General features: G+C 35.1%; 1 protein-coding gene across 3 annotated transcripts in view; it reads right to left on the reverse strand.

Moving 5' to 3' along the window:
- Window positions 1–545: 545 nt before the first annotated feature.
- Window positions 546–24,485, reverse strand: part of LOC132928343 (mushroom body large-type Kenyon cell-specific protein 1) — a 38,469-nt gene continuing 14,529 nt past the window's right edge. For 2 of the 3 annotated variants that reach the window (XM_060992937.1, XM_060992938.1), the window contains exons 2-4: window positions 13,988–14,175; window positions 7,076–7,875; window positions 546–5,467 (exon numbers count right to left, since the gene is read on the reverse strand). In XM_060992937.1, coding sequence (XP_060848920.1) covers window positions 2,668–5,467; window positions 7,076–7,875; window positions 13,988–14,175 — 3,788 coding nt within the window. In that variant the 3' untranslated portion in view covers window positions 546–2,667. Of the gene's footprint in view, window positions 5,468–7,075; window positions 7,876–13,987; window positions 14,176–23,807; window positions 24,000–24,485 lie in introns of those variants that run through there. The other variant, XM_060992939.1, reaches the window with a different exon arrangement.

The following is a 24,485-nucleotide window of genomic DNA, read 5'->3' on the forward strand; positions in this document are numbered from 1 at the left end:
TACTTACCTACTAAGTATATATATTTTGTAATAGGTCAGTCGTAAGTAACTGAAGTTCCGGCACGATAACATTAAAACAATGCCACTACGTGTTCCACAATATGAATAGAAGAATAATACAAATAACTATGGTAACTCACAATAATACTATATAATATGTGTACACTGTACATGATATATGAGAATATTAGCGGATATAAGTATAAGTACACCATATAGGCGTGGACACTCGATGAATTATTTTTTGCTTAGCATTATTTAATGCAAAGTAGTCCGCGTGCGGATCACTATGTACATGGTCATCCAATAACATTTGACTACAATTATAAATATTATATTGAATACCGTTGGAGGGGAGCTAGTGAAGTTTCTGGATGCTAAATATCTAGAATAGCCACCCTCCCGATGACCATTTATGAAGTACACATAAGCACAGAGAAGTGGACCCTGAAAAATAATGCAGCGATGACAACGGTGCAAATAATAGGTACATGATGTATAGTATGTACGATCATAAAAAAAGAACGATTTTATTAGTACAAAAATTGACCTCAAAGAAGTTTGTATTATTATTAAAAATAATATTTTTGTACAGAGTAAAATGAATGACACAATTCGACAGTAATAATAATTATCATATACGATATTATTTCAATAAAAAATAATAACTAAAAACGTAAGGGTACAAATAATTGAAAAAATATTTTGTTTTGATCATATGAAATACACAGTTTTACATTAGCACTACACATGATGTCTGAGACTTAAATAATTACAAAAAAAAAAAAAGAAAAAAAACACTGTACAACAATGCATTTTAATATAAAGACCATAAAACAGTTATAGCTTATATTTTAAAAATATGTTTTTTCTTTAATGAACACAAATTATTTGATTACACATAAATATCAATAACAATATACAACATTAATTCCATAAGTTCCGTAACGCTCTGTCATATCTCTATATATATCCACTCCCCCCCGGAAAATTATAAAATGCAAGTGAACACGGTATTCGTCATAAACGTACGTATATATTTTTTAAAAACATTTTATTTTGGAATGCTTTGCTGTCTTTGGGCTTTTAAAAAAATGTCACGAGAACTGGAGATAAAAATTTGAGTTTAGCAGTTATTATATATATACTATAAATCGCATTGTATGGAATGTAAATCGATTTTATCATTCCCCTTATACACAGGTTTGATTGCGGTTGAATGAGTACATAATACAATCAAAGCACAACCTTCCTATATATATATATTATATAAAAAAACAACTAGGTACCTAATGTCGTAATGATATGATTAGAGTTTTAAAAAAAAAATATATATATATTAAAAATCGAGAAAAAATTACAGACTTTCACGTGATAATATTATTATAAATCGAACACTAAAATATATTTACATTTTTTTTTTAGTTTTTTTTTTTTTTTAATATTTGCTCTTTAATTTTATATAATCATCGTTTTCCTCGATACGTTTAAAAGGAACAATAATACAAAATAATAGTCTTAAAAATTATTCATTTTTTTTATATATATACATACAAATATAGAAGTGAATAAAAAAAAAACAATTCCTTAGGTATATAAAACGAAAAAACTTAATAAATTAAATGTTTGTTCGTATGGAACACATGATTAGAAAACATAATCAATTATAAACATCCGTTAAGGGCGAACGGCTCGACCAATGAAATATTTCAGTACACATATTATAACATTATATGCTATACATACTATCAATATTTTTATGGCACAAACATTTTCATGCATGATTTTCTTATACATGTATAATGTATATTGTATTATATAATAAGATACATACATCCCTCTAGTCCGCGTATCGATTACCATTAATTTTAGATTAAATATCATATATTATGATATAATATCGAAAGGTATACGTAAGACCGTGATATTAATCAATACAATACAATATGACACACTATACGGGTATAAGACCTACAAATAATAATGATTTATATAATAGTATTGTATATATATATATATATATATATTATAATAATAAAATAAATTATTAAATTTTTTACACTGTACATAAAATGGGACGTTTACAACCAAAAATATTCGTAGTTTTAAAACACGGTAGTGCAATAAAATTTGATTTAAAAAAATCGCAAGATTTTTTTGTTTTTAAATTACTAAAGAAAAACATAACGTAAACGAATATAAACAATTTTTTTTTTATCACAAAGACGCCGCGAAATAACAATTCATGGTTGTTTACAATACCGTCAGCAGTTTGGTAATGCGCGTTATACATGCATGTATTATTATTTAAATTTTTAACATAGACTACGTAAAAATTGCACTAGCCGATTACATTTTTTTAAACTATCGTTTCCATTTTCAATCTTGAATCGAAACAAAACAAAACAAAAATCACACCACATAATATTCTTCTGTTATATAACAATATAATAATAATACATATAATTTTCTTTTAGTCGGCGGTAATAGAGTTCTGTGTACCACCATAAATATTATATATTATATTATATGTATTTACACATACGATTCGTCTTATAAGACGTCTATATACTTATTCGATTTGTTCCCAATTTTTTTACTTTTTTTTTATATTTTTTTTTCAAACACGCTAATCTTTAATATGTTATGCATACCAACGGTTTTACCTCAGACGACAGCGTCGGCGATGTCATCATCGTCGTTTTCCGTTTCGGTTGCGCGTTCGGGTGAAGCGGTGGACGCCCGGTCGGCGACTGTTTCGTGTTCGGAATCTTCGTGCCGCTGTTGACGTTGACGGCGGCGATGTTCCTGTCCGTCCGGAGACTCGAGTCGTGACTTCTCGTCGTCGCTGTCCCCGACAGAGTCCTGGCACGACTGTGGCGTAGCTGCTCGGTCCTCCTGATGGTCTTCACCGTCATCTTCGGCCCCAGTCACTTGCGGCGAACCTTTCGGACTGCAGTCGTCGCCGTCACTGCCATCTCTACCTCGTCCGCCTCCCTTCATGGCGTTCTTGGCAGCCGCTTGGACAGCTGCCATAGTAGCCGCCGACTTGAGCCCCGTCTCCAGACTGGACCTGATAATACCGTCCAGGAAGCTGCCGTTGTCCGTTCCGTCGTACAGGTTTTCAGCTACCTCGCGGGCATTTTTGCCCAAGCTGGCGATGGACGCGGCAGCCACGGCCGCGGCCTGGTGGTGGTGTAGTCGTGACTCGGCCTGCATCCGTTGCATCATTGACATCGGCGGGAAAGTCACCGGATTACGCTGGAACTCCATGGGCACGTGGAACGGGCTCGGAGCCCAGAACGGGAACGACGGCTGGTACGGGCCTACCGGGCCTGCGGCGTCGAACATCTTGAGCCCATTGGGCGTCTGAAGCGACGGTGGTTGTTGTTGCACCGGGAACTGGACGTGCGCGGGCAGTTTTATGGCCGGCGGCGTGGCAGACGACGAGGACGACGAGGTGGTAGTGGTCTTGTCGGCCGGCCGGACGACCGACGGCGATGACGACAGATCGGACGTCGACTTTTTTCGGTCTGAATGGTGGTCGGCAGCAACCGCCGCGGATACTGAAGACGAGGACGGAGGGTTCTTGGGTTCCCGTTTCCTGGGCCGCATCAGATGTCTCTCCTTGACCTTGTACTCGAGCGTAGAGTGCGGCACTCCGTAATAAGATCCAGCACGGTGCACGCTCATTTCGCCACGCTGCACTGCTCGCACAGCTTCCACTAGACTGTCCCGGTCGTAGTTTCTGTACTTACCCCGTTTGGGCCTGGTGCCCTTGCCACCGGCCGCTGCCGCTGCCGCAGCCGCAGCCGCCGCCGCCGCAGCTGACGCCGAGTTGGACGACGACGATGAAGAGCCGCCTGTGTGGAACCCGGCTCCGGCGGACGAAGGCGTTATGACCGACGATGATTTGTTGGTGGGCGTCGGCACTCGTTTACGGCAATCTTCCTGCTGCAAATTATTGTTGTTGTGGTTCCTGATGACTGAGTTTCCGGTACCGAAAGAAGTGGGTATGCCATGCTGCTGTTGCTGCAGATGATGGTGGTGCTGTTGTTGTTGTTGGTGGTGATGATGGTGTTGTTGCTGGTACTGATGATAGGCCCGGGCGAACGACTCGACGGCTGGTATGGGCGGTGGGAGCGGCGGATCGGACTGATACCTGTGCGTGATGCTCTTGGCGATCACGTCTCTCAGATTTACCGGATGTTTGCCACCAACACCGCCACCGGAAGACGACGGCGGCGACGACGAATCACTCCGGGCGCTGTTGGCTCGCCCGGGAGACAAGATGTCCCTGGCACACGCCACTGACTCGTAATCGCCACCCTTACTACCGGGAACTGGCTTGTACGATGGTATTCTCAGGATGACATTGGACGGGTTCGAGTCGTCGTCGTTGCTGCGACCCGTGTCCATCGGTTCAGACGAACTGCAACCGTTCGACGACCACCGTCTGTGGTCTACCAGTCTGCTGTTGTACTGTTGCTGCAAGTGCTGCAGCTGCTGCTGTTGTTCTTCGTCCAGTATCTTGCGCATCAAGTCTTTGACGGTGAAATCTTTGAGTAATTCTTGCTGGTGGTGAGCCGCTGACATGTGTTGCTTCTGCGGAGGTGGCGGTGGTGGTGGGGGTGGTGGGCTGCCATGCGATTGCAAGTGCGGCGATGCCAATCCGCCCGTAGGCGACGCGGCCGTCACCGACGAGGACAACAAGTGCGTCAGATACGTTCCCATGTGTTGAGGGTCTAAGGCCGCCGCCGCCGCTGCAGCCGCTGCAGCCGCCGGCCATAGGTCCGCAGTGATGGGCAGCGGAAACCTGGTGGCAGCGGCTGTAGGCGGTGGCGATGGCGATCGGCCGTCCACTGGTACGTCGCGCCCGCGGTAATGTGGTTCCGGTCTGTTCTGCAGCAGTTTGTTGTTGGCGTAATGTTGCAGGAACAGTCGGAGCGTCTCGGCGTTGGGCATGGCTACGGCCGCCTGCTGCTGTTGTTCCGCCGTGATCCGCAACAAGTCTTCGACCGTCATGTACGACGACGGCGTCCTGGGCTGCTGGCCGCGGTGCTGCGGCGGTGGTTGTTGTTGGTGTGCGGCGGGGTGGACGTCTTTGCCGTCCGCCGCCGGTCTGTGTGTGCATTCGTCTTCGACGGACGTCGTTTCCCTGTCCTCGTCGTCATCTTCTTCGGCCAGCAACGGCAACAGCTCGGCCGCTTGTCCGTTGGACGGGTCGTCCCCGCCGGCCGACGCGTCTCTGATGGTCACTGCACCGCCGGCGACGCTTCCGCTGTCCCGTTCCAGCGCCATCTTGTACACCTTGTTCCGCAACGTCGACCTGGGTATGCCGTATATGACGGCCGCCCGCCTCGTGCCCAACTTGCCGCTCTGGATGTCCCGAAGCGCCTTTTGCAACTCATCCTCCGTGTAAGTCTTCCGGCCGGCTATGTGACTTGGCTGTTTCACTGTCCTCGTCCTGCAAAAGCAAAGCATTGGGTTTTAACGAGGGATTGGTGCAACTCACGCGCGCAATATACATAAATATGTATGTGATATATATGTTATGGGTATAAACCGTTATTGCGGAGTTTTGGAGTTGGATTTGGTCGACTATAATATAGAAATCCGTTTGCGGGGTAGGCCGAGAAATCAGAAATTAGTGTGTTATTATGTGACGTGTACGCGGCATTTAAAAGGTCTGTAAAACGTCTAACACCGTCTTAAACACGCACGTGCCACGAATGGTACGCGTATTGGTCCGACCGGACCGTCGCGCCACACGCGTCGGACGCGATCGTATAATAAACGCCGCGAGCCCGCCGCGTAAAATAATAGCTTTTTTGTCCTGCGCAGCTATAGCGCGTTGTTTTACTAATCGTCGACAGCCGCTTTTAATACCGTTTTAAATACTGTGCAGAACAATTGTGACGTTCAAACGCGAAGGTTTAATGACGAGAATACAAACATACGTAGGTATTATACATAGGAATTTTAATAACCAGTACTGTGCAGGTAGCATAGCCTGTGTGCAGTGTCTATAGGACTAGCAATTAAACGTTGATGACTGTGAACGCGCATTTCGTGTTTATATTACCTATACACAATATATACGACTTGTGCGCCGTGTAAGCTCACTAAACCGCCGCAATATCGAATTATCTCGTCGTTAACAGGCGTATCGCCGCGAGTACTATATGGGGGGTAGTTGTTTAAAGATAAAAAAGAAACATCCGACTACGTTCTAAATAAATTAGATGTAAAGCCGAAATTGAGTTAACTTAATAATAAATTGCCCACAGTTATGTAATACCTACAGCGGTATTTGGCCTACGGTTCGATTTGAGTGCAACGTGCACAATATGGACAAACTGGTCGCGCACATATTTTAAAAACGCATCTCACCAACGAAATCGGACATATGTACGCCACACGGTCCGTGTGCTGTATACATATACATTCACGCACTCGTAAAACCAAAACAAGTACTTATTACGGGCATAAATCACTTTTAAAGTGTACACATTTACATGTACACCACCTACATACAACCACTGCAACGTGTGGCCGCGTGCCGTTTAACAACAACAACGGCAATACTTGCAATATGAAGCCACACGATAATTGCCAGCCGGAATAAATTATATTTTTTCATCAGTATGTAAATTCGTCGATGCAAATCACAATAACGAAACACGTCTTGTCGAGTCGATCGAACGGAAAAAGTCAGTCGACAAATACGCGATTGCAATACCAGCTGTAACGAATTGTTTTGAAAAGTTTTTTAGAACCTTATCGAGAAAAATAACCTGCGGGATGGTCTACTCTATATTTTATGCGTTGCTTCCTATCCGTGGCACGAAACATAACGAAAATGCATTAATATAAATAATACGTTTAAATGCGTAACATATACACCTACGGAAATGATACCGAACCGACACGAGTACACTATAATATTAATTATGGACTTTGAGTCCGCGGGAGTTAATCAGCATATAATGATCAATTATACATAAAAATATACACGACAAGAAAATATTACATAACACTGCACACAAGTTTTAAGGTTAACACGGTTACTCACTTAAACGCGTTCCGATTGTTGGTGGTCACCATGGGCACGTTGAGCGTTTGGTGCGGTAGGAACGTGGACGTGCTCGGTAACAGGTCGCGCAGCTGGTTCACCATGTCCGTGGCGATGAGATCTGACGTGAACGGGTTGATGGCGACGGCGGCCGCGACGGTGGCGGGCACGTTTTTCAGCTCGGACGACGGCGTAGACGACGAGCTCGGGCACGACGGCGTGGACGACGCGGACGACGACGAAGCGTTGCCGCCCGAACCGCTGACGTTGTTGTTGCTGTTGTTGCTCTTGGCGCTGAGATCAAGCGGTTGATCGAGCGACTGGTGTTGCTGCTGCTGCTGCTGCTGCTGCTGTTGATGGTGACGGTGGGCGGGAGGCGACTTGCATCCGGTAGCCGCTGATGTCGCGGCCGCGGCTGCGGCTGCTGCCGCCGCTGCGGCGGCCGTCGTCTCTTGCAGCCTGAGCGTGGCGGCGGCCAAAAGCCATTTCGGTAGGCCGGCGGCCGCGGCCTCCAGCGCGCTGGGCGACGGTGGCCCGCCAGCCGGTGTCATCGTCGTCGTGGACGATGACGACGACGAGTTGTTCAGTGACGCGACCGCGGCCATTGCGGCGGCGGCAGCGGCGGCCGTGGGGTTGGGCAGCGACAGCAGTGGCGGTGGCGGCGGCGACCGGTCATCGGCGCAACACGGCTCTGATGCCGCCGTCGGCGGTGTGGAGGACGACCGCCTGCCCGGTTCCGGTTCCGGACTCTCTGCGCTGCGACTGCCGCCGCTCAAGCTTCCCGTTTCAGACGATGGCTCCTGCGAACACGGCACATCATTTTTAAGTACATAATGTTGTATTTATTACGTATATAATATATGGAAATTCACTCATTTATAAATATTTTATAAAACACTATAGTCGAAATGCCGGTGTACCCACAGTTTTCAAAGAAATTGTACTACCTGATTAATTTAACTAATCGTATTATTTATGTGTTAAATAATTATTTGCCATTTTTTTTTCTAATTACTTCATACGCGCTGAATTCGCAATTTTGTATTATATATAAATACGAACCGCCCCGCGGGATTAACGTAATATTATCGATGAAGTCTGAATGACGCGGATGGTAATCGATAAACGAATATGATCGTACCTTACGATAACTATTAACAGTGCTGACCATAAGAGATAAGTCATTAAATTCGTGAGTACAAAAATAACACAGTATATAGAAGTTTTAGTGCGTGTTGACAATAATATAAAATGCAATAAACATGATTCCCGTACCGTTGGATTAGTATTCATTATAGACAAGAGATATTCAAACAATTACGTCGTGATTGTTGTTGAAGGAAGCCGCGGAACAGGAAAGGAAAACAAATTAATATCGACAATATAGTAACAAATTATGGCGTAGCGATTATGTAAACGATTAATAAATACACTAAAAACAGATATTCTAATTTTTCATTACTATTAATTTGGTAACCGTCTAAATAATATATATAATATGATATTGCATGTGTTTTGTAGAGAAAAAACCGTTGAATGAAACAATTTACAGAATACCTTTGCTTTAAACTAACGATTGTACGTCGAAAAGAGCTAGGTTTTTCGATTGGGAAGATCAAAATAACGTTTTAGGTAAGTGGCATATATACATTATACATTGGCTGCAATGTATTTTACAGTATTTATAGCATTATACCTACCGTTCATACATCGCCTAGCACAGATTTTCAACAACGATTGTAGCGAGGAATGCTTTACCCCACGGATCCCGCGGGGATACACTGCAATTTTCCTATAATCAGGATAATAATATTATTTTACTCCTACAGGCTTAGAATTCCTAACATATATACTGAGAGGTTGGGGAGGTTTAAATGCTCCAGGAAAGCAATACCTCTTCGCGGTACTACAAAATTCCTAGGATACATTATACACTGCTAAGTCATTGCAAAAAAATTGGACAGCTTTTACTGTAGACCTTCGACGCGTATGATAAGAATCTAACATGAATCCGGTGAAACTGTCCGCCGATTGGTTTTTATCGTGATAAAGCGAATCGATTAAAATATAGTATATTTTATATAAATGACTCCGCATCACGCGGTAAATACGTGTGCAATAATAACGATAAAAGATAATAATAATACTGCAAAAACCGCATATAAATATAATATAGTATTATAGAAAACGCCAAATCGGGCGATCAGATGCAGATACCTGCTCGTGATAATAATAGCATATTGTTTCAGGAATAAACAATATTATGGCGCACAAGCGAGCTTTTCCAACGAGTCACGAAACACCTCCATGATATAGTAACGGCCAAAAGTTTAGAGTATAAGATATTCTACATGACAAATTCCGATAGCTTCGCGTTAAGATCGATGCACAAATATGCCGGTGAACTCGATGGATCCTGTTGCATCCGTTGATGCAGCTGCAGTTGGTGTGACACTGAACTGTGATAGTTATTATAATATAGTTAAGAATGTTAACATATATAATGGCCTCCAATATTGATCTATCTCGACTTCACTATATATAAAAATAATAATTTATGCCGATAAAACGAGATCATATTCGTATGATATACATCATACAACAATTTAATCAGTTTCAATTTTTTTTTTATTCAAATACTAAGTATAACGTGCACATAGATACACTATACATAGGTAATTTTCGTTGAAATAATAATAATACCTGTAGTTTATTTGAAACCCAATAAACTCTATAATTGTATTTTTATGTGCTCTCCAAAAGTAATTATTTAACAATAATTGTATTATAAATCAATTTATATTCTTGAAATAGTAAAATAAATGTAACATGATATTGAAATAAATCTCGATAATAAAAAAATTCTTGAAATGTCAAATCGTTTTTTTTCTTTGATGATTTGCGCAATTACGACGGTGTATCTATCAAATTATTAAATATATATAAAAAAAAAAAAAAACATTATTTTGCTAAATATTGTATCATTGATTTATATTTTATCAAGTTAGATGTAACGGCGTACATTTCTTAAACGTTTTATAAATTATTCACGTTTATATTGTTTAATCAGATTTATAAACCTGATATAGATTAAAATACATTGGTAGTTCAAAAATGAACTAAAAGGTTTACCGGTTTTAATAAACTATTAATTTGAAATGAAATATTTTTCAGTAGTTTTATCAAGATGATTAAATAATGTAATTCTTTTGCAATAAATGTATGTCCAACTATAAAAATACACCCAGCCGACAGTGGCGTGTCCAGCACAAAATAAGCGGGCCGATTAATATTAAAGCATGTTATTTATAGGAAATTATCAAGTATTAACTGTTATATGCTTAGACACAATAATGTAGTTATTACACGAATTTTAAGCAAAGCCCGTACTTGTACCAACTAACTATATAATACGTTACATAAATAATATAATAATTAATAAGTAGATTATTATACAGGTAAGAATGATTATATTATAGGTTGAAGTACACATACCCTAGTAGTTCCTATACTCGTTCTAATATTATGCATTAATTATCATGTTTTCCTCAATAATTACAATTTTCATAATTTTTACATACATAGTATTATGTTTTCATTACTTTCGCTTTTAACATGTTATGTTTAAAATCATTGGCACATTTAGTACAAAATTGAATTTAATATATAAGTGTATTTTATAATATATACACGAACACGAGTACATTTAAATTAATAATTATATTTGATAATGATAATAAATTGAAGTATAATAGGTACCTGCACCGTATATTTCTTTTAGATTACCTACTGCATTTGCATACTTGTCGGTATAATACGTATAAGTTACGGCTCGGTGATTTTCGATCATTCAAATAAGTTTATTAATTGAATACTTTACGTATTGATATAATTATCAATATGAACCAAATAATACTTTGATAAATCATACCGTATAAAATGTGCATTACGCGTTCGGCATTATGATCTCTATATATACACACCGAAACAGAGCTTATACAAATACATATATAACATGAACAATATATTATTCGTGCATCAAAGTTAAATTAAACTACTTTCGTTGAATGGCTCAAATGCATCAGATAATGTTGAACATAATAATAATTATAAACTATTCCGCAGTGCAATCCAATAAATATTTTGTCGTATATTATAATAGCCGCAAATCGCATAGCCAATAATAATATCATAACACCTGAGTCTGACAATATAATGTTTTAATTTAAAAAAAAAATATCAACACCGTCGCCAAAAAAAACCTTCAGAAACAATATAAATACATACGTCAGACACTGTATAGATTACACACGGTTTGACAATGTTTATCGCGATTTAATTGGGTTGAGCTTTGGTATGCTATTCAGCCTATTGTGTGTACTTGCACATTTAATAAATATTGTATGCGGTATATACTCTGAAAAGAGAATCGCATAGGTACGTACTTTAGTACTTAAACATAATATTACGTATAGTGTAGTGGTATATTATAATATACTTAACAATAACTTTTAATTTGTATAATATGTTTCTGTAATTATTTTTAGTAATTCGCTTTATTTGTATATTATTATCACTTTTGTGCTGTATAAATACAGTCTGCACTCCGCTACATCCACGACTACTCGCGGCGTGTAGTTAGGTATATAATAATAAATGTATTATATTATGGTCGTGGTGGTCGTTCAATAAACTATATACTTGTGTATTTATTTAGTGTTTACAACTACAAACGTGCAATGCAAACGCGAGTTGTTTTAGTTCAGATAATACAAACCGTACGAATGAACGCGTGATTTTTCTTTAACACGATATCCGATTGTCGGTACACGCGTTTGGTATAATATTATTATTATTATTATTATTATATATATATAACTACCTACACAATTTATGCGAAAAAAAAGACCGCGAAACGTTTTCTTTTGTTACACATTATTCCGGTGTTTTACGATTTATGAATAAAAAAAAAAAAAAAAAAAAACGACCATGAATATTAATAATTTCTCGGGAGCACCTAACCTCCTATCAGAGGTTAAAAGCAAATGAATAAAATGGTAAGTATACATATGACGGCCACGCGAAATGTAGGTCATTTGGGAACGATGACAAGTGGACTCGATCGTGTATATATACCTATACGTATATAATATACATATATATATATGCGGACTGCAGCCGTTTAAAAGGTAAATGTCCCACTGAAAAACTTCGCGAGCTTCCACGCGCGTTGCAGTTATACAACAACAATAATATTTCAATATACGCCGCAAGCATGATGATATAGTACATTGTCCTTAATTACGGCAGCGAATTAAAAATTAGGTATAGTATTTAACTGTTGTACGCACACATATACATATTATAGTTTAAATTACGCTTTGGTGTACAAATTTTACTATAATATATATATATACACAACATGTTACGTAATAAACAGTATATTTTACGCCGTATCAGTTTTGTATTCGCCCTGACGTATATGGCAAACATATTTCTAGGGGTGTAAAATTGTGCAAATAGAAATAAAAACGGTAGTTATAATATAACTTCTATTGCACACGGATTACTCTATAATAATTATACGAAAATTAATAATAATTGAAACTAATTCTGTATAGATAGGTATTATATAGCAATAATTCTAAAACGAAAAACGGAAAAAAAAATTATAACCTATTATTTGGTAAAACTGTATTATGTCAAATATTTTTTAAAGTACATTACCTACCTAGCTGTATTAACAATGATTTATATATTAGTTTATTGCCATTTTTACTCATATTTAAATTTTCGGTACTAAATAATTGGACTTATACTACAGCACATAGGTCAAAGATAAACGATAAGTCGCCACTGATATTAAGTATATAACCATTTACAACTAAATAACATTTTAAATAAATAATGTATAATAGTAGTTATTGCTAACAGCCATAAGTTTACACATTACACTTACTAGTTAAGGTGGTAAATGGTAATGCGTCAAAAGACTATGATCAATAGACACTGGTTTAAAATAATGAATAAAAATGCATTAATATTTATTAAACTTATTTAAATACTTGCTAAACGTGGTTATTAAATATTTAAGTAAAAAGTGCCACATGCAGTGCGCTGAGTGTTTGCTTTCATTACCAATTATTGCCAATTTTTGTACAGATAAATTTTAGTAATATTGTACTCGTAAAATAATTTAAAATACTCATTAGTAGGTAAATTTAATCTAAATAATAAGAAAATTGTATCTATTATGTTGATCGCCTATAAGCATATTCTGTTCATGGGTGTTGGCATTTTCACAAAAATTAAAATTGGTTCCCATGCTGGTTTATGAGGATTCGGCAAATCCGAAAATCTAAAATGATACTGGGATTTCTCTAGTTGTCTTACGTTTGAATTAAAATCCAATACGAAAATATTTATATGAAACTCAAAACATCCTAAGGAGTCCGATTTTACAATCGCACTTTAAAACCAAAACAAAGAATAAACGCTTATCGCGGCCTTGATTGCTACAAAACATACACATCTAGGTATTATAGATGACGCTAGAAACAGACGATGTATATAATATTATACTGCACACAAACTTAGTCTTGTATAATATTATTAAACCCTATATTTATTGTCAATAATTAGAAAAAACACATTTTTTTCACGCACTGTGTCTTAAATTGCGAAATTGTTATTAAAATTATCAAACTATTTTTATTAACAATAACTATATATTATTCAATGTCATACAGATGTAAATGAATAATGTGTTTAAATGCCAATTTTGTAGACTTTTAAGAATATAAAGTATAGCTACCTCACTGCCCCCCCCCCAACAAACCTAAATTAAAAAATTCGCCATTGCTCGGTGCCATAAAAAGATATATATTAGGTTTACAAATTTGCATTATTTACCAGTTCTGCAGGTGAGTGATCCGCTATACTCAGGTCTGTGTTCACATCACACGAATTACACGTTTTGACGGGAACCCATTCTCTCCGATCCATCAATTCCTCTTCCAGTAAATAATTTTTCGCCAAAATGTCTTGATACTGGTGCCATTTTCTTCTTCCCATTAACTCTTCAGCGATCCTTTCCAACCCTGTGAACATAACGAATGGTGACGTTGTTACTCACAATAGCCACAGTAATAATAATAAAAAAAATTAAAAACATAAATTATATTATAATAAGCGACGATGACGGCGGTCTGCGTGTCGTGTGCAACGAAAAGTGTATTGCATTAAATATGCATATAATATATAATATGAGCTCAGCAGCGACAAACTAGAATTTCCAGAAATAAAATCGGAGCGCACATACGAAATTGTAATACTGCACTGTTCGTTATATACGACCTATTTAATATTTAGACACCAGATATGTATATTGTGTACCTATGCACTGTAACAGCACACACGCACACACTGCACGTCATAATATTATGTTTTAAATTATATGTAGGTATATGCAGTGTACAATTTCAGGATTGTTTTCGACTGATTTGGTCCACGAATTTTCTATATTATTCACTTGTACAAAAAAAAATAATCTATTACAACGCTATAAATCCTGTTTTTGATTATATATTATATATTATACCTAATACAATTTATTATAGTATACTACGAAAAAAAATTTGTTTTATCGATAATAATAATAATAATAATAATAATTAGTCATAACAAACAAAATTGTATGACTGATTATTAATTTTAGAGAAACTATAAGGTCTAATATTGCAATATTTATAGTACCACCTTTATTAACATTATGTTTTAAACGCAATAGCAAAATAGCCGTTATGCGATATTGCAATTTTTTTCTGGGTTCTGCGATACTTATACGATTCTGTATGGTCGTTCTAATCCAATATACCTATGCTTATCCTATTGCTAAATACACCTGCTTATCGACCATATTTCAACGTCTACTTTCAAAGACGTTGAATGGATTATAATTTTTTTTTAGTACCGTCTATTATATATTATTATCTGATTAAATGTAAATATCTCACTATATTACATTACAAGCATAATATAATACAGGAAAATTCAACAATATAGTGCAGCTAATGTCCTATCTATACTATCTAATATCTTTGGTAACTGTACATGTATAACAACATGTGTATATCATGAATACACGATTACAGAACATATAGAACATAATATTATAATGATTTAAATTTGTAGTCTTATCTCACAGCAGATTATTAAATTGTATAATTTTAAGCGTTTCAGATTATTCTGATCAACAAAATTCTAAAAGGATATAATATTATAATTACATAGTATTTTTTAATATTTCCACATGAGATTAAACGCATTCTATTGTAATTTACGTAATTTGAGTTTAATTTTTTATTTAATTTGCTACTTTCATGGTGTATGTGTGTGTGTGTGTGTGTGTGTGTGTGAGAGAGAGAGAGAGAGAGAGAGAAACAGGCAGACAGACAGACAGATAGAGATATAGGAAGAAGGAGAGAGAGATGCTATACTGTCTAAATATTCAAAATTTGCATAATATTTAAACAAGTAAATAAGAAATATCAAATACTGCGTATATGTTACGTTACCATACTACTTACTTGAAAATGAATGCGATATAACTAGGTATATAAGTTAGTTACGTATAAACTTCAAAACAAATATCAAACCGCAGCACCAAATGTATATTTAAGCACATCGCCAGGGACCGTACGGGTGCATCGTAACCAATTGTATTTTACTTACAAGAAATAAGTAATATATTATATACATATTATATAGGTACATGATATATATCTACATTCTACGTTATCCATTGTGCCTGTATAGTGTTATTAAGACAATATATTTTTAGAAGTTTTTTATTATTGATTATATATTAAAATACTACGTTTAATGTGTCTTATTGCGTGTGGCCGATTTGTACTAATAAATTGTAGTACAGACAAACATTAAAAATAAAAATTATTATATTACACTATAAATTAATCCGCCATGAATAAATAAAAAGGTGAAAGTTAGCAATCCTCAAATGTTTATCAATTTCCCAAGTATATAATTTACGTTAGATACATTTTAAACATTTAACCAGCTCAAACATCATCGATACTGCAACGAGTTTTAAATTAATACAATTTCGGTTTATATCACTACATACTTAAACATAATAGGTGTTATAATATACATTATGTATATTGCACAAAACAACAGTTTAAATATATAGCCGAATCGGATCTATAATACTATAATAATAATTCTTTATTCTTTTACCGTGTTAAATTTGTATTACAATCAATAAATAAAATAATCACATACTATACACGCGTATTATAAATTATTTTTTTGATATATTACGAATTGTTCAATAAAAAAATAACGAGGAAAATAATTTGTTAGTACGGGTTCAGCTGCGACAGGTGATAAAATTTGTCGAGCCAAATGCGTTTACATATATGTGAGTGTACTCAATTTAAAGTCAGACCACGTTTAAAAAAAATAATAATAAATATTTGTTCGTAAAATCCTAAATAAAAAAAAATAAACCATACTTTTACACATAGGTGCTTATCTATTTAGTTGGATAATCATATTATACGAGCTAAACAAAATCGCTGATATTTAGGCTTTATTGTTATATAGATATTATTATTATATCATATACATTTCGACGATGTATTGTAATTGTATAATACATATACCTAATAACATATTTTTCTAAGATGACTGTGAATAAATTAAGTATAATACTATAATTAGTTATTATATTATATACCTAGTTTTTATTTATACACAGTAGTTCTACCGCTCTGGGTGAGTTTGCCCGACGGTATTCGTTCATAATATAATATACAGTATAATACATAATGAAGGTAACGAAAATATATAAGTAAAAAACACATTTATGGACATGTCCTGCAGTGCTGGATATGGTGACGGAATATTCAACGAGTATGTATTATATTATTATATTTCTAACTTAAATAAATATATATATATATTGTATAGCTACCGCCATTACGCGCGTTTTGTCTGCGGACGGATCGTCTCGTAGTTTTCATATATTATATAAAAACGATATGTATAGTAATAGTTCACTTATTATTATTTATATATATTTAACTCGGGTACGGGAAAAACGACACGATAATAGGCGTGTCGTGTGATCGTCGAATGTCGGTCAATTACATACATACCCTGCCCACCATCTTCTCTACGATGGCTGTTGTATATATGCACAATATTGCCTGCTACATATGTATATATACAGCCTATATAGGCGTATATCACCTGTACGGCTGTGTACATATATATATATTTGTTATTATATAGATATACGTATATTACGTGTGCCATATCGCGGTCGTATAGCCATCTAAATCGCGCGTGTTCGGGCGGTGGACAGGTATATGAATGTAAAAAAAAAAATAGAAAGGAATTGATGACATTCCGTTTACGTTTAATGATATTCAATTAAAAAACTCGGCGGCGCCGGCGGAATGAACGTCGGCGCGCGCGCGATACGCGCACAAGCAGATACGCGAGGCCTATATATATAGGTATATAACATAATATTATTATTACTATTTCTATTATTATTATTATTATTATTATTATATGTACATGAAAACCGGGACCATGACGACGACCATTTTGAAAATGAGGCGGTGCGTTTGTCGCTTAGCGTAGACCGGTTCGCCATCGATTGGTCAAATCTCATTCGAGCCTATATAGGCGCATATTTTATATATATAAGTACCTGTATTTACCTGTTTCGGCCAAGGCGGCGTTTCAAATACACAAGTGTGTGTGCCTATAATTGTGCAAGTTATCCGAGGTATATATGTATATTTATTATATATATAGATATGTATATAGGCAGGTATATAATAGATATATATACGTCTTATGTACACCTATATACCGACTTCGGTGACCCCAAATAGAATCGGACTGGATGAGTCGTCGTCGGAAGGTATTATTCCCCTCCCCCACAAGTCACAACTAAAATAATAGTGCTATGGTTATAAGACACTTATATAATACCTAACACGTTCAAAGTAAATAGGAGGTACCTGCATATATACGTATATATGTATAAGAGCTATATATATATATATATATATAATATAACGACAAGCCGCAGCAGCGTCCTAAGAACCGGCAACCGCGTGCCACGTTGCATGAGAAAATGGGGAAAACAAATAATAATATTATTATGTACGACGGTCGTTCGATACCTGCAATATGCGTGTATAGGGAAAAACTGGTTTTTTTTTACGTCGTTTGTGCCGTTCAATTGACAGCCAAGGATTAATGTAAAAGCCAAACGCAGAACACAATCGCTGTTCGACTAAAAACGCCTAAAACGAACGTGGAAAACGCGTAGGTACTTAAAATACGTTATGCTCGTGTAGATATATATATATATATATATATATATGTGTAATATGTATTGATACCTACATTATGTATATACACTCTATAATAGTATAATCTCGTTTTTCAATCGTTTCGTTTCAGACCTTCAGTTCTGACTGCGCTCCGACCAGTGAAAACGTCGATCGACTGCACGATTACGTGCTGCTGCAACATATATTATAACCTACCTATAGTTGGATAAGGCAATTGTATTTAGTGTATAGGTACACACACAACATAATAATATATTCTGTGGGTGGGAAAGTCCAAAAGCCCAATAACCTCCGTCCACGAGACTACAGGGAGCGAGTAAAAAAAGCCGGAATATTAGGTTATACATCATTATACCTATACATTCGTATAAAGTACATAGTGATATATTATGGATGCAAACATATTCTATCTGCCGCCAAAAACAACCATTTTCATAACATATGTATATGTTTGCAGTTTCTATGTATTCCTATTATATAAAGTTATCGGTATATCTATATCGATATGTATATTTTTGTGTTTTAAATAGCTTCATTCGTCATTTTTTTGTATACATTTTAGACCTACAAATTGATTGCGTAGGTAATGTAGGTAACATATATGTTTACACAAAATAAACGCAATATTACAATTAATGTTTTGGTTATAAACCAAATCGATCTCGTCGCACACGGTCCATAATAATAATAATAAATAAAATGTTGACTTTGCATGGCAGTCGTACAGACATATAATTATTTATACAGGAAAATCATTCAGATTCAATAAAACGCTGAAATCGATTTCAAGTAGAATATAATATCTTTTAAAATGGTACAAATATAGGTGCAATAACTAGATAATACATATTTACTTACACAAATGATTCAAGTTTACTAATCATTTCTCAAAAAAAATTTTATTTTTGATATCGCATTGTTTGAAATACTATTATATAGAATATGATGAAGGTTATAGTATTAATCAAATACATTTTTTTTGTTCTAGTGACTTCAACAACTATCTACTTTTGAAACTGTACTTAAACCAACTACCAAGTAAAAATACATGTTATATACATATATATATACCTAGAAAATATTGTTTTAGTTTTTAATAGATTTCGAAATGAACAAAAACCATTCAAAAAACCTAATAATGACGGAGAGATACGGTGAAAAAACTATAGATACTTTGATTTTTTGAAAACGTTATCATAGACTATAATATATAGGGAGGAATATAATTTTTATTTTCTCGATTATATTTGGAATTGATATAAAAACCACCGTAACAAACAATCGATCAGTTTCGTTTGACTTTATTTTGCTATCTGTAATCAGGTTATCTTATAGGTATTATGTGTGTTGTACAACGTGCACCATGTTAAATTGATGTAATTGCAATAATAATTATTATATCTAAAGCATACTACGAACGGTCGTTTTCAGTAAATAGGTATAGGTGCATATGATATAATACTGCAAGTAACGACAACTGCACTTGACAATATACCTGCTATCTACATCAACCTATATAATATTATTATGCAAATCAAAAGCCGTAAGGTATAGACTCGCGTTTCGGTGTTTTAAAAAAAAATAATTTCTCCGTCTGTGGATCCTTAGAATATTTTTACCATTCCTATACCTGGGTAAGTACCTGCAGTATATATTATAATGCAAAGGTCTATGATAATAACATAATAAAAACCTGCATCGTCGGCAGTATATATATATATATATATTATATACACACATGCGCGTGAAGTTATATTATTTTGCTGATGCGGGTAGATCAATTAAATATTTGTCCTCAATTTTTCGTTTTTATTGGCACGGCCCGGCATTGAAAAAGGAATATTGTATGCCTCATCACCCTGCAGACCGTGAAATATGTGCGTGCGTGGTGTGTCGGGGACTTGATGCATACACAAAGAGATGAGCAACGTAATCATATAATATACGCACATGCAATATTACAGCATTATATGTGTATTAAATACCGTGGAGCACGCTGCAGCACATTTTAATAACACACACACGCGTGTATATTTATACCTATTTTAATGTATAATATTTTGTATTATTATTAGCAGAGAGCGTCGCGTTGTTGTGCTACTGCTGCTGTAGCAGTGTGCTCCGCGATATATAACATATATTATACGAATACGCGAGTAATATACTTCTGAGGGTTTGGCGAAACATCAACGAAACTCCCCTGCATGTGTGTGTGTGTGTGTGTGTGTGTGTGTGTGTGTTCAACAATATTTGCCGACGACGTAGAAAATTGCGAATTTGCCATACAATATAATTATTATATCGTCGCGCATATATATATATATATAGTTCAGAGTTCTGTTTAGGACATAAACATATATTATCATAATATATACATTATAATAATTTATAATATATTATATATGCCCGTTCGAAATCGGTTAGTCATCGGTTTTGTATTTTCGAGTTAATACTTGAAAAAAAAAAAAAAACTATAATGCGACGTTAAGGCTCGTCGTGGTGTGTACATTGAAGCCTTACACACATCGTCGTCGTCTACGCGTATAATACACAAACAATATACTTTTATAACGCATATTGGCTTTTACTGCTGCACATCATAACGTATTATATATACATAGGTATACGCACGCACATTGTATAATAGTCCATTTGGAACTCGCAAACGCGCGTTCGTGTATGGACGCGGGAAATTGGTCCGTTTTGCGATTACATGGCGAAACGTTTCGATAATCGTTTCGTCGCAAAACAGCAGCCGCGGCAAGGCATATATGCAATATAATATACCAGTGGCAATGCGATTTCATGTTACGCGGTTTAGGTGCCTATGTGTGTATGTGTGTGTGTGTGTGTGTGTGTATAGCTAGTGTATAGTGTATATCATATATACGAGTAGTGCATATATATATTTATGTATGTAAGTATAGGCGCGCCCGGAATCGCTGCAAAAGTATATTATAAAGTGAAGGGGGAGAGAAAAAACAATTTTAGTCACGTAGTTAATTGTGAAAAAATAATATATATATATATATACCGAGAGGAGGCGAAATTGCTTATCAAGAGGTGAAGCAGAGAAGGCCCCCTTGTACATAGTTTGCGCGCGCGCACGCCCGCAGAGATGAATAGACTCGCGTGTATATGTACGCGTGTGGGGTAGGTTTCAGGGTGTATTATAATAATATATGTGTGGTAGTTTATAAAGCATATATTATTATTATAGGCGTAGAAGATATGTGTATATACTGTACAAATCTGCGTTCCGAGTACATGCTAGCTATATATATATTTATATATTATATATACAATGTTTAATTCTGACGAGGTGAACGTATATAAAGACGCACCCCCATTAGGTGGGCGGAGAGATGTATGAGGTGCGAGTAGTAAAAAAAAAACTGTTAACATACATACGCTATATATATAAATACTTAATACTTATATTTATTAGAATAGAAAACTCACGCGTCGAGTTTTTATGGCGTCGTTGGCGCATTTTAGACCGACACAAATATCGTCGTCTCCTTCGTGATATAAATTCGACCGAATACTGGGTACATAATAAAACACGCGAGTATATGAATAAATAATAACGAGAATTTAGCGTGGATAAAAATAAATGGAAACAATATCTTATGTGTGTGTGTGTGTGTGTAACTATATAACACGTGAGTAAATAGAATATTTTTTTTTTTTTGTAAACGCATTTGAAGTACTTGTTACGGTTTTTAATTAACTTCAATACATGTATATTATATATTATAATATTGAATGAAACTATAATTAAATAGCGTCAAATTATGGTTAAAAATTCGTAAAAAAATATACGTAGGTATTAATAACGTTGTTAAATTAAATTGTTAACGTAACTCTCGAGATTATATTTCATAATAATATTACCAAATAGGTATTGCTAGACCAACGGACTTGAGTGTTTGTAGTGTCTGTAGTGATATATAATTCTAATAAATAATAACCATTAGATCTTAAAATATAATGCGCGCATAATTATTGTCGAACTTATAATACGATGATTAAGTTATGGTGTCAAATCAAATAGTAACATAATTATTGATTTATATTTTGATCGAATTTAAACTGTCAAAGCGGTCTTTTAAAATAATAAAAATTATCTATTGTTAATTTTTATAAGATAACGATTTAACATTTAAACGTCGTATGAGCATGATAATTAAAATGTCAACAGATATAGGTACAGACGTACAGTGTACAAACATGTACCTGGCCCCTATTATCACACAAATAATAAGGCATCTATAAAATTTAAACGTTTTCGGCAATTTTCATTCGTATAACAGTAATTTATTATGTATAGATATTATAGGTAACACTATGGTACTTATATATTGTGAATATAACAACACTTTAAAATGTAGATAAGGAAATACCTATTATTATGTTATGTATATTTGAAGCATCCGTCTTATATATATATATATTATATCCTACTTTGAAATGTTCATAACAATATCATCAGCTAAAAAAAAAGAAGCGTTATCGCATGGTATAAGTCAAATAATTAATTTTTATTGTAATTACTACGAACGAACGCATGTAAATAATCTGAAAATTTGGCAATGGTTAAAAAATTGTAATTAAAAGTACTTATAATATAAACTTGAAAATTAATAGCAATTCAATTATAACCACTCTTTGTTTTCACCGTACACAATAAAATATAATATGCGAACGAGTGTTATTTGGCAATTCTTTATCTAAAATAAGTAATAATCGGACGAAATTATTAGTGTTTTTATACATGCTATTTTAATTGATGAGCGTTATTGATAAGATATATGTTATACGAAGCAAATAACGCATTATAAATTATTATAACTTATTGGTAGGTAGCAGGTATACTATAAGCATACTATAGTATGACATACAAATTAGTTTAGTACTAACGAATTAGCGGTATAAATTGATCAAAAATAAATACATAACCGACCATCGTTATATTATATGGTACAACATATTATATATTGCACAGCAGCATTTATTATCTGCATAATATCGCGTATACCTGCTACCCAGTACCTACCTAATTCACGAGGGTCACAACGAAACCTTACCGAGTTAAATAAACACCGCCGACGGCGTCGAAAGGATTATAATAACATGTAAAATGTGCCAAAAAATAACATATTATATTTTTTTTTTGGCGGGAATTAATAGTTTAAAACGCATTATATATATTATTATAATTTATAGTTTATGAATATTTAAATCCGAATAATAAAATTATTCATGCATGCAAATAATATAACATATTATATTTATAAATAAGATGTAAATTATTTTAAGTAGGTACCTACCTATATTATATTGTATGAATTAAAAGCCAAACCTTAGTCATCTGCATTTCCAAACATAATATTTAAATTGTGGTTCCGAGTATCATACTATTGAACTGGCGTGCATTTAAATAGCGGCGTATTGCGAAACTTGAAATTCACTTAAAATAATAATTTACTTATTCGAGTTTAACCGATATACAGAATAATTTTATACTATAACATAGAATCTATACATCATACACCAATATAGTGCATCGTTTTAATTGGTACTGATTTCAGCGCTACTATTGTCGAAATTATAAATATTGACCTTTAAATAGGTTACCAGTTACAATAATAATAATAATTATAAATCCGAAAAAAATCTACAGGCAAATACATGTATATTATATATGCGTGTGTGTCTGTGTGTGTGTGTGTGTGCGGAGATAGTTATATCGGTAGCTCTTTCGGTTTGCAATAATATATATATATATATATAATATACATAACCTTCGCGAGTTGTGTTCTTTTAATTAATTTGCACATCGCAAATAAATCACTTTAACGATAAAACGAATTTGTTGAGCGAAAATAGGTTTCTTATCAGTATCGAACCTTACTCTTGTCATGCGTACATACACTATGTTATATAATGGACCTTTTTAAATGCCCAATACAATATACACATAATATTATACGTTATTAATTATTACA

Source organism: Rhopalosiphum padi, chromosome 4, assembly GCF_020882245.1.
Source record: "Rhopalosiphum padi isolate XX-2018 chromosome 4, ASM2088224v1, whole genome shotgun sequence".
Taxonomy (NCBI): Eukaryota; Metazoa; Arthropoda; class Insecta; order Hemiptera; family Aphididae; genus Rhopalosiphum; species Rhopalosiphum padi.